Raw genomic sequence first — 12,724 nt, forward strand, 5'->3', positions numbered from 1 at the left:
TATATGCCTGTAATTCCGGCTACTTGGAAGGCTAAGGTGGAAGGATCGCTGGAGCCCAGCAGGTCAAGGCTGCGGTGGCCGGGAGGGGCCACTGCATTCCAGTCTGAGTGACAGAGTAAGACTCCAACTCAAAAAAAAACCAAAAACAAAAATATTAGTTTTACCATTACCATTCATTAAAAATGAACCCTCATTGGATTTTTAAAAAGCACAGGAAGAAGCAAGTCCAGAGATAATAAGCCACACTTACAGCATGGCACATAAGAACTATGAACTAGGCTGGGCATGGTGGCTCAAGCCTGTAATACCAACACTTTGGGAGGCTGAGGCAAGAGGACTGCCTGAGCCCAGGGGTTCGAGACCAGCCAGGGCAACTTGGTGAGACCGCGTCTCTGCAATAAATCAAAAAATTAGCTGGGTGTGGTGGTACCCACCTTGGAAGTAGCTACTTGGAAGGCTGAGGCGGAAGGATCGCCCGAGCCCAGCAGGTAGAAGCTGTGGTGACCATGAGTATGGCACTGCACTCCAGCCTGGACAATAGAGTGCGACTCCAACTCAAAAACTATCAACAGAGTAAAAAGGCTACCCATGGAATAAAATAAAATATTTGCAAAAATTTTTTTTTTTAATGCTACCTATTTTTCCCTTGATTTAGTTTTGGTTAGTTAGATATTTCTAGGAGTTTACCCTTTTATCTAATTATCCTGATTACTGGCATATAATTTTTCCAAGAATCTTCCTTGATTATGTCTTCTGTATCCGTGATCACATTCTTTTTTAAATTTTATAATCAATATTTTTTATTATGATGTTGTGGAGTACAGTTAAGGGTTAGGTATACAAATACGTTTCATTCAGGCACCCTACTGATAAGAGGTGCTTCCCCATCCCCAGGCAGATATTTGCTACCGTTAATCCCATCTCCCTCCCCCTCCAAATCTTATATATTAGGAATTAATACCCAGAATGTATAGAGAACCCTAAAACTCAACACAAAAAAATGAAACCTGATTAAAAAATAAGCAAATTGACATTTCTCCAAAGAAGACATATGAACAGCCAATAAGCACATGAAAAGATGCTCAACGCCATTAATCTTAGAGAAATGCAAATCAAAACCACAATAAGATACTCCTTTATACTCTTTAGGGTGGCTACTACCCAAAACACACTTCCTTGTTACCAAGGAAGTGGAGAAACTGGAATCCTTGCATGCATTTTATATGGGAATATAAAATGGTATAGCTATTGTAGAAAACAGTATGATGGTTCCTAAGAAAATTAAAAATAGATTTACCATATGATCCAACAATTCTGGGTATACAAAAGAATTAAAATCAGGGACTCAAAGAGATATTTATACTTCCATGTTCATATGCATTATTCACAAAAGATAAAATGTAGAAGCAAACCAAATGTACATCAACAAATGAATGGATAAGCAAATGTGGTCTACACATACAATGGAATATTATTCAGCCTTAAAAAGAAATGAAGTTCAACCCTTAACTGTAACCCACAAAACCATAATAAAAAATATTGATTAAACAAAAAAACAAAACAAAACAAAACAAAAAAAAGAAGTGAAGTTCTAACACATGCTACAACAGGGATAAAACTGGAGGACAATACTTCAAGTGAAATAAACCAGTCACAAAAAGACAAACACTCTATGATTCCATTTACATGAGGAACTCAGAGAAGCCAAACTCATGGATACAGGCAGAAAACTAGAATGGTGGATGCCAAAGCCTGGGGTAAGGGAAATGGGGAGTTATTGCTAATAGGTATAGAGTTTCAGTTTTGCAAGATGGAAAAAGTTCTGGAGATAAATGGTTGGTGGCGATCGTTGCACAACAGCATGAATATACTCAATACTGAACTATACACTTTAAAACAGTTAGTATGGACCAGATACAGTGGCTTATGCCTGTAATCCCAGCGCTCTGGGAGGCTGAGACAGGAGGAATGGTTGAGCTCAGAAGATTGAGACCAGTCTGGGTAACATAGTGAGACCTCCTCTCTACCAAAAATAATAATAATAATAATCAGCCAGGTGTGGTGGCTCACACCCATAATCCCAGCGCTTTGTGAAGTAGAGGTGAGAAGACTGCCTCAGTCCAAAAGTTTGAGACCAGCCTGGGCAACTTGATAAGACTCATCTCTATGATAAAAAAAATTAGCTGGGCATGGCGGTGTGTGTCTGTAGTTCCAGCTACTTGAAAGCCTGAAGCGAAAGGATAAACTGAGTCCAGCAGGTCAAGGTTGCAGTAGCCATGGGCCTCCAGCCTGGGTGACACAGTGGGACTCAGACTCAAAAAACAAAACAAAACAAAAACAACAACAACAAAAAATTAGCTGGGCATGGTGGTGTGCACCTGTAGTTCCAGCTACTCAGACGGCTGAGATGAGATAATAGCCTGAGCCCAGGAGGTCGAGGCTGTGGTGAGCCATGATCATGCCATTGCATTCCAGCCTGGAAAACAGAGTACGTTCAACCCCAAAAAAGGTTACGACGGCAAATTTCATGTTATGAGTATTTTACAACTTAAAAATTTTGGGAAAAAAAGCACAAGAAGTAAGTCTGGAGATAAGAGGCACACAGAATGTTCTATAACGTGACACATAGAACCCACCCCAGAGAACCCTTCCCACTGCAAGCAAATTCTCACAGTTGATTCCATCTGTGAGAATGCACAGTCCCAAAGCAAGGGGAACATCCACATCATGTCTCTCACTGTACCGCTCATTCTTCCCTAGTTGACTCTTGCCAGCTCCTCGCTGAGAGGGCCCAGGTGGGAGTCTTGAGCAGTGTTTCTGCAGAAAGAGTATTGCCCTTCTTGTCCTGCAAATGGTATTTCTCACACAGCAGGACCTTTCCCCCTCAAGAATAAAGGAATCTCAGAGGCTTGGAACAACTGCTCAGAACACAAGGTGTAAATATTAAAACCCAGGCTTTTCTGCCAGGATGTCTGCTCTCCAGACCCTGGAGGTGTGAACATGAAGCAAAACAAAATTTTAAACAAATATAATGGGTGCAGAGTTTCAGTTTTACAAGATGTAAAGAGTTATGGAGGTGGATAGTGGTGATGGTTACACAACATAATGAAAGTACTCAACCCAAGACAGTACATTTTATGTTACATGTATTGTACCACAATTAAAAAATATTTTTAAAAAATTTTAAACAAACATGAACATGCAAAGAAAGGTAGTTTTTTAAGACCCTTATTGCCTAAAATCATCAGAGTAAATCAGCCTAGATGGCAAGATCCCATGTGAAATCCTGCATTTTGTAAAGGAGTGTAATTTGCTGCCCTAAATAAATAGTACATTGGGCCTTAGGGACTAAAGGCTGAACTAGCTCTTTGAGAAAAGATCCTACTCTAACACCTCATAAAAAGGGTAAACTAAGCTAAAAGGGCCAGGAAGAAAAAACAAAGGTGTGCCAGCTCTTTCTTGGTGAGTAATTAATCAATGAAAAGGCTAAAGGCAGCAGCTGGTAAGAATGGGAGTGAGTGAGTGAGTGTGTGTGTGTGTGTGTGTGTGTGTGTGTGTGTGTGTGTGTGTGTATGTGTGTGTAAGAGAACGGTAGCTATTAGGTCCTGAATATTGAGAACCCAGAGTTTCTCTGATAACACCCAAAATGGAGGTAGAGATATGGGTCCAGCTTCCTGCTATTCTTTGGTAATCCCGAGATTCCCATCAGGCTTTCTATCAGCATCCCAGAGAAGTTCGGAACAGAAGGTATAAAGAGTCACCTCCCACAGGGAACACCTCTCACAACACCCCTTGGTGTCCAAAGTGACCCAGCATAGCACTGCATGGAAAGACGCCTGACAGGGGGCCAGCGGAGCAGGGAATGAGAAGGACCCTACCTGCTGAGTGGGTGTGTATTTAACGGTGTGGGAGTAGTCGTAATTATCGATGATATCCAAATCCTTCACAGCATCACCAGGAAGGGGGCTGCTGAACTGCACGTTGAGCGGCGCTTTCCCAGCCCCCTTGGTGTAGACAGTGAAGTGGGTTGGTTTCCCATTTTCCACACCTGGAAAGACATTCAGTGAAGTGAGGACACAGGCTGGCTGGTGTGGTTTCACTTTTAGAACCAGTCTGACAGGTTCAGCAGCACCATGTCTACCATGACAGCCAACAACAGGGCTGGGCCCATAGCTCAGGCAGGAGCCCAGCTACTCTATCAGTCACCCAAAACACCTGCCACTGGGGGAAAGACATTCCTAAGGCCCTGTACCAAACACACCCAGTGGCTCTGGCCTGCAGAAGACCTCCAAGACAGCCTTACCCACATGCCTTCTTACCTGCTTTGCTGAGCCCTGGGCCTTCTGCCTTCACTTTGCTGGCATCATGGGAAGGGTCGACTTTGACTCTGAAAGGGCTGGCAGGGATTTCCTGTAGCAGAGACACTGTCTCATTAGGAAAGCTCCTGAAGCAACAGCCAGAACTTAGGAGACTCAAATGCAAAGGATGGACCTTAGCATCATGTTTACTTAGCAGGTGGTGAGCAATTTCTGTGACCACAGGTTAAGTCTTCATTCTCTAATATCAGGTAAGGGCCTTTTATAATTGGCCACTCACAAATACCTGGATGGCTGATATCACACACAAATCTCAGAATACTGAGCCTTTAACACCAAATGTTAAGTACTCAGGATGAAAAAAGTACTACCAAGAATAAAAGCAAAAATGACAGCATATGGGATCAGGAGGAAGAAAATGTCCTCCAAGGGACGGTTGAGAACTAAGGCCTAGGGAGTACAAGGGAGTGGTCAGAAACAGAATGGTTATAATTCTTCAAAACTAATGTTGCAGACTGTTAGAATAAAGGCAATATATTAACTGGATGAAGTCAACTCAAGACCATTACCTTTAGGCACAGAACAATCTGTAGAGGGTTCTGTGTTTATGTAAGGTTAATTTTAATCACCAGGACTTCAATACTGCCCTGTTTTAGAGTAATACTTGCCCTATCTTCACTGTCATACACCTGAAATTTCAAATTACTTCTCTCCATAAAAGTTTAAGGGCAGAGACCACAGTCACTTCAAAGATGTCAAAGTAGAATACATCTAGATGCTAAATATGCTTTAATCAAAAACCTGATGAAAGTTCATAACAAACCAAACTCTTTCAGAGCTGTGCTTTTAACCATCTAATATAAACCCTCGCTTTTGTTAGAAAGTTGTAAAAATTTAGTTCTGGGTAATTTTTTCTTTCTTGGTTTTAAGGAACCAGACAGAAACTATTGAGTGGAATTCTCAAGACACACTCCCAAGTCACTAATAAAAGCAAGAAGGAGATATGCATACAGGTGACCAAAAGAATCTAGGCCCCCAACACACACCTGAGATGCAAAGAGAACTTTGATGGTGTATCTCCCTGAAGCAGGAGGCACATATTTGACCGTAAACGTATCATTGGCATTGTGAATAATGTCAAAATCGACGTCTTCCTCATCCTCACTTAACACCCGGGCGTCACATTTAATGCCAACGCTGACATCACCTGGAACAGACAAGCTTATTAGCATCTACTTACAAGAAACAGCACGTCCCGCACAATCACTTCCAACTCAGGTGAATACCCCAAAACAGCAAAACTTTCCAGTTGCCAGTAAGAAACCAGAGAAAGAGTCAGGATTTTGGAAAAGGGATGGATGACTACCAAAGACATCACCAAGAAACTGACACAGAGACTCAACAGATAAACAATTACCTATTCAGAAGAATTACTTTCTAGTTCAATGTTAAACTGCCCTCCAAATGTTATGAAAAGAACTTTCTTCTCCAAGCAACAACTAGGTTGGGTAAAGCCCTCTCTCACCTTCCCCAGCCTCAGTACAGTCCACTGTGAAGTGAGTAGGCTCATTTGCCTTCAGTCCACTTCTCTCCACACCTGGCCCAAACACTTTGACCTTCTGGGGATGGCTACCTTGCCCAATGTTGACCTAGAGAAGATATGGAGAAAGTTATCAAGTTCTTCTCCACTTGGTCCCAGTAAAACACTGTTAAAAAATATTGTTAGAAATAGTCCTTCTGGGCAGTCTGGAGCACTCTACCTTCAGGCTATTGCACCTTTAAAGGCTCACCAAGATGGGTTCTTCCCCTATGTTTGCCTTGGCCGTCAGGCATGGAGCCCCGACCTAGCTCATGATTGGGCTTGCTCATACAACAGCCAGGATTCCGCCTCACAACCTACCCTGTAAGGGCTGTGTGGTATGTTCACACCTCCCCAGACCACGGCGATGGTGTGCTTGATGGCCTTAACTGGGGTGTATGAGCAGGTGTATGTGCCGTCCATCCGGCTCTTCATCTGGATGTCAATGGGCTGGCCTTCACCATCCTGCAAAAGAGTCGAGCTAGGAACAGAGGCGGTCCTCACACTGTCTCCATCAAACAGAGTCACTGTGGCCTCCTAAGACAGCCAAGTCACCACTCGCGTATCCAACAAAACTTCATGGAGCAACAACAACGTGCCGATGTTCTCACGATACAGTGACAGCAGGTGACAAAACATTACACACATTTATTTACTTTTAGCTATTAAGAGCAAATGGCCCATAAACAATATCATGGCCAGTCAATGCTTCTTAATGCCAATTCCTGCATTTAAATCCTTTAGCCATAAATGCAATCAAATTAGAAAAACATATTTTAAAAATCCTTGTTTACAAACCTCCCATCATGGCCTAAGTAGCTTCAGCCATACTCAAAGATAGTACAGAGTAATCAGAAATAATCAAGCCTTGTTTTCACAGATTACAGACCATAACAAAGATTTTTTAATTAAAAAAAACACCTGCTTTGCATGTTAGTCTTATTTAATCCCCACATAACCCCATGAAATAAGATTCTCAAGATTCCCAACGTGCAGTCGAGGAAACTGAGGATCAGATGGACTACGGACTGAGCAACATGCCATCACATGACCAGATCTTGTTACCTGACAATAACCTGAACAGGTAGTCCCCAGAAATTTACCTGTGCAAATATCTTTAAGGGAGCTTTCCCAGCATCCTTAGGATCCACAGTGAACTCGGCTGGGTTGTTGACAATGCACCCAGATTTCTCCAAACCCGGTCCGTATGCTTGGACCTGAGACAAAGAGCCAATAATGATTCTCTTTCTGTGTAATACCCTAACGAAACCCCTATATGACGACTGGTAACCAGGGAAGAAGGGAAGAACAAAATGACTCGTCTGGATTTACAGTATCCATATAACAGAATAGGCTATAACTTAAAAGTAGATAGTATCATTGACCTCTCGTGGGGGAGAAAACTCTCTAAAAGCCAAGCACAAACTAACCCAGGTACCCTGCCTTATTCTGAGCTGACCTACAGAACTTCTAGTAACTGCTGTGGGGCTCTCCACCCACGCCCAATTTCAGTGTTCTCATTTGGAGAGAACGCAGAACCTTTACCACAGACAACTTCCTAAATGTTGCAGTCCCAGAAGACAAAGGACTAGCAGTTGGCCAAAGAAGGGGAGCTACCAGCCTGAACTGATGTCAGCCTAAGAACAGTTGCCCAAGTGGGCCAACAGCAGCACATGTGGGGATATGGAACTGCTCCTCCATTCCCCATCAGCCAGGTTGGCTCAGACTTTATCAGCCTAAGGGTTTGAGAGGAAACTCTTGGAAACATGGCTCCAATTTAAGAGAGAGTGAGTGTGTGTGAGCACAAGAGCAAGGGGAAAAAAGCAAACTTTATCTAGGAGCATCTTGAAATAATAACTACAGAAAGTGGCAAACTGAAATATGATAACCTGGGTTTCAAGAAAATAGAAGTATACAGAGGCCTCCACATGGGCCTGGCACTGAGCTTAAAAGTGACCTTTAAGCAAGTTACCTCCTGGAATCATCCCAGAAGCTCTGGGAAGCAGACACTACTATCACCCCATTTTACAGAGGAAGACACCAAGAGTCAGCAAGGTAAGTTGCTTGCCCAACATTATAAACATGCTAAGTGAGCTGGGTACAGCGGCTCACACTTTGGGAGCATCACGAGGTCAGAAGTCCAAGATCAGTCTGAGCAACATAGTCAGATCCTGTATCTACAAAAAGAATTTTTTTTTTACTAGCTAGGCATGGTGGTATACGCCTTTAGTCCCAGCTACTCAGGGGGCCAAGGCATGGTATAGCTTGAGCCCAGGAGTTTGAGATTATGATGAACTATGATTTTGCCAGTGTACTATAGCCTGGGTGACAGTGAGACTCTGTCTCAAAAAAATAAGTAAACAAAATATAAGTGCTAAGTGGTCCTATCAGGATTCAAACTTAAGCCTATTTCCTTCCTAAAATCTAAATGGTTCCTCTCTGCCATCTCTCAACACACTGTTTAGGGAAACTCTTCAGGCATGAGGGGGGTGGTGCCAGGAGTCAGGAAAGAGAGGACAGAGCACAACTGATTCACCAGATCGGGGTTGTAGTCTCCCGTAGCCGGGTGGATAAAGGCCATATATGGACTGTCCTTGATGTCTTCATCGTCACACATGATGTGCACGGCATATTCACCAGGCTCCTTGGGCCAGTATTTGACATCACACGATCCGTCATTCTGGTCGTCATATTCGATCTTCGCCTGCGAGGGGCCTTCAATGGCAAAGCCTGGGGGGTGGGGTGGAAGGGTCTCCCTGGTTATATGGTGAAAAGTACCTATTCCCTCTGCCTCCCCAAAAGACAAGTATTGGTCATAAGGTTGAAAACTGTTTGCCTCCCTTTCCTATAAAACCAAGCCCACTGAGTCTTCACTGGAGCTGAAAGAGTTGGATTATATACTTTTTTTTTTTAACATATCATCTAACAGGAGGGTCCAACCAGCAAACGTTTCTGTCGGCAGTACTGCGACATGTGCCAAGCGCCTTAAACCGACACCCACTTTTTCAAGAGATAAAACCACTTCTGGACTTTTATCTGAAGGAAATTACCAAGATTATGCATTCTGCATTGTTTTTATAGCAAATCTCTGGAAATAAGTGGAGAACCTAACAATGGATACATCCATAATGGAATTCTATGAAAGCCATGGAAAATGAAATACCCTATATTCATCTGATGCATAAAGATATTAAGACCATTTTATGTGACAAATCAACATTTCTATGAATATGTACAGGAAAAAAAGTCTAGAAGGATAAACTAAAAGGTTTACAAAATTTCAAATATTCAGCAAAATTTATTCATTTCTTCATGTAAACAAAGAATCAGTCAACAATATTCACTAAGTGACAATTATGCTTCAAGCACTGCTTTAGGTATAACACCCGCATGGGGCCTCTGTCCTCAAAATCTAGTAGATGAATGAATGCTGGTGCCAGAGGCAGTGGGCAACTAAAAGGCAGGAGGAAATGGAAACTGCAACCCCGCAGCAGCATGCAGAGACAGTCCTGTATGGTCGGGAGGCTAAGGGCAAAGAAGCTGGGCAAGGGCCCGACACCCAGCCTGAGACCTGGCCAGGGTGTCCTGTAATCCTCAACCCTCCAGATGCTGCTGGGCAGCTGCCTTCACTTACCCAGAGACCCTACTTCAGAGCCAATGGATTCCACCACAAAGTCAGCTGACCGTCCAACAATCCCACCGTGGAGGCCAGGGCCCCAAGCGCGGACTTTCTGCATACCCGCTTCAGGGCCAACTTGAACTTCAAAGGGGCTAGAAAGAAAGGAATAGAAGCAGCATTAAAGAAGAGCAGAGAAAGGGCTATCTACAGCCATTAACTGTCGTTCCTGTTGCACGTTCTTTCCACTTGCCGGATCCTTTTGCCTGGATTCCCAAACTCTAGCCAAGCTCTTCCTCCACACAGTTCCCCCCCACAGCCATTGTTATGTCAACAATGTAATGTGGCTGCCTCTGGGAGCTCAGGGAGCCACAGGGTTGGCACTCAAGCCACGATCCTCCTGGTCATTTACCTTCATTTACCTTTTGTGCGAGGGTTTCCCCAGACTGTAGACCCTGGAGGGTACAGGAGTTCACATACACCCCTCTTTATCCTGCTTATGCTACAAGAAAACTAGATTAAATAGGTGCTATTGCATACATGAATGAATGTGCTTTAACTTCAGCATGAAGTTTTTTAAAAATATGCTTAGATACTCAGAACCCTCTGATGCTGAAATTATTTCTCAAGGCAAACTGAATTTACTCAGAGTTTAAAGTTGCCCCCACGAGAGCTGGAAAACACGTGAGCACAGTGGCCTCTGCAATGCCCCCAAGGCAAAGCTGCGGACTGCTTCTGTTGGGCCTTACAGCCCTTATATAGACGGTGTTCATATAAACCATAGCAGATTCTACCCCATAGCGATCCTGAACAGAGGCATTCATTGAAAAAGAGAAGCTTGGTTTATACAAGGGTGTGCAAACACACAGCCCATTTGCTCTCTCAGGTTGCTCCTTCTGACTCCCCTGCCTCCCACCAGCCCCAAACCACCAGCATTGGATTTAAAGCAAGTCAGCTGAAATCACAGCAACTTTCGGCTGCTTCTGAGAACAGGCCAAATGTCTGGGCTGCTCTGAATAAAAGTTCTCAAAAAGCAGATCTCTTTCCCTCCTGTAACCGGAAAGCAACTGTCCATGAGTCTGTCCTGGGCCAAGCACATCTCCAGAGAAGGCACACTTCCAGCTGGAGACTCACCTCTTTGGAATGTGGTGTCCCCCCCATGTGATGGCAATGCTGTATCTCCCTGGAGTGCTGGGGTAATACTCAAATGCGTAGACCCCATCCAGAAAGCCTTTCTGCTTCACCAGCTCCTCCAGACCTTCTGTGGAAGCAAGCAGACAACCTTTCCAATGCAGTCCTAGGCTCAGAATGAGAATCAAAAGGGCAAGAACAGAGAGGCAGCCACAGCCATGAAATATAGGCCACATATGAAAATGAAATGGACCACCGCAGAGTGTTGGGCTTCCAAAATCTAGGAGATTACTCAAAAGCTTTAAACAGAGCCACCTCTGCTCCCAAGTAGGAGAAAATGAAAGATTTCCCAGCTAGCATTAGGAATCTCTCTTGGCAAGAGGGGCCCTGAGGACCTGCACCTCCTGGGTTTGTGTGAAGATAAATCCCAATTCCCCAACAATCATAGCCATCTTTTCAGGCACCCACAAAAACTGGGGGAGAAGTAAACCTTTAGAAGCATTCAGCATGAGTTTCTAGTTAAGTATTCCAGCATATGACTTTTTCTAAAGCTGGACAACAAAAGCGAGAAAACTCATCGATGCTTTCTGAGAGAGGACAGGTTTTAGATGCTACTCTACAAACTTCAGAGCCAGCTATCAGGCAGGAACTTGTTTTATGTTGAGCCCTGAGGTTTGGCCAGGAAAGCTGTTGAGTCAAGCAAGTAGCCAAGGTCAGGGGGAAAAAAAAAATCTCCTTGGCTCCCGTTGCAACAAGCTGGGAGGGAGGGTAGCCCCAGAGCAGCTTGGCTCCAGGTCTGAGCAGTCTAGAACCTTGGCTGTCGTCAGGGTACGGCCTGCCCCAAAGCTTGATGATCTGAGATCAAATATTAACTTTCTGGAGCTCAGAACACTCCTACCTCAGCCTATCAGGAACACAGAGGGTGAGAGTAGTCCTGGCCCAGGGAGCTCAAGATTTCACAGGCATGGGAGTAAAACCACCAAGGGCTGCTACACCTGAGACTAGAAGTGCTGGGCTGCTGCTATGTTCCAAGGGCAAATGAGAACAGGGAAGACATCCACTCCTACATCTGCTGTCTCCTTCCCTAAGAGAGGGAATGAGAATGGGTTGCAGGGTATAACCTGCCCTTCCACAAATGGCATTTATCTACAAAGAAAATGTAATCTTAGGGAGTTTTAGTCTCTTTCTAGAAGCACTGATCATGGTAATTAAGTACTTGACATAATTTCATAGTCTATAAAATGTGAGCTGTAGTAGGAAAAATCTCTGGCTTTGGAGACTGTGCTTGAATTCCAGCTCAGATGCCTACATACTGTATGACCTTGGGCAAGGATCTTCTTCTCTGAGTCTAGGTTTGAGCACATAAAACTGGGCCACTTCTGGTTGCTGTTCCAACAGCGGCATTTCCCCAACTCCCTGGCATCACTGTTTTTTCCACTCCCAGAAGTACTAATGTAATGCAAAGCTGTGAATCTACCCCACTGTTCTCGCCCACATCTAGGATAGACATTACTAATCAATCATGGCTCCCTTCCCCATTTAACCTCAAATCCTTGACACGGCACTCTCAAAACCACATGTCATGGCTGCAAAGCTAGCTAAAATCACACCAGAGAGAGGGAAAGACAGGAACACTTACTAGGACCCCTCACGGTTATGCTGAGCTCCCCGCTTCCTGCAGCTTTGGTGTCAACCTTGAAGTCTGCAGTCTCCCTGATACGAACGCCTTTGGGCTGTAGACCTCGGCCACTGGCCCGGCAGGCGTTTGGACTGCAGGCTGCAAGAACAATTTTGACATCAGTTCAATCTTTCATTCTTCAGCTAGAGTCGTGAAAGCCAAGGTAACTTGACGCCACCCGCCAAGAAAATGTTTGCTTTGCACAGAGTATGCAGTGGTTGCCCAAGACCAGGGGTCCTGATCAGGGAGCACACCAGGCTAGCGAATAAGGACACAACATAACTTTGTCCAGCCACACCACAGAAGGACTGGGGAAAAGTTACTTTGGCAAAGAAAACAGGAGTGCAGCGAATCCATGCTGTGCTCCTGTTACCAGTGTTTAGCCTCTCATTTGTGAGGGAAAG

General features: G+C 44.2%; 1 protein-coding gene across 4 annotated transcripts in view; it reads right to left on the reverse strand.

Annotated features, from left to right (window-relative positions):
- FLNB (filamin B) overlaps positions 1-12,724 on the reverse strand; it is a 152,293-nt gene that overhangs the window by 54,196 nt on the left and 85,373 nt on the right. For all 4 annotated transcript variants that reach the window (XM_008058541.2, XM_008058540.2, XM_008058538.2 and 1 more), the window contains exons 9-18: positions 12,282-12,419; positions 10,646-10,772; positions 9,530-9,666; positions 8,432-8,625; positions 6,999-7,112; positions 6,217-6,360; positions 5,842-5,965; positions 5,363-5,523; positions 4,320-4,410; positions 3,879-4,048 (exon numbers count right to left, since the gene is read on the reverse strand). In XM_008058541.2, the coding sequence (XP_008056732.1) occupies positions 3,879-4,048; positions 4,320-4,410; positions 5,363-5,523; positions 5,842-5,965; positions 6,217-6,360; positions 6,999-7,112; positions 8,432-8,625; positions 9,530-9,666; positions 10,646-10,772; positions 12,282-12,419 (1,400 nt within the window). The remainder of the gene's footprint in view (positions 1-3,878; positions 4,049-4,319; positions 4,411-5,362; positions 5,524-5,841; positions 5,966-6,216; positions 6,361-6,998; positions 7,113-8,431; positions 8,626-9,529; positions 9,667-10,645; positions 10,773-12,281; positions 12,420-12,724) is intronic.

This window comes from Carlito syrichta, unplaced genomic scaffold, assembly GCF_000164805.1.
Source record: "Carlito syrichta isolate Samal-C Ts95f unplaced genomic scaffold, Tarsius_syrichta-2.0.1 Scaffold303376, whole genome shotgun sequence".
Lineage (NCBI taxonomy): Eukaryota > Metazoa > Chordata > Mammalia > Primates > Tarsiidae > Carlito > Carlito syrichta.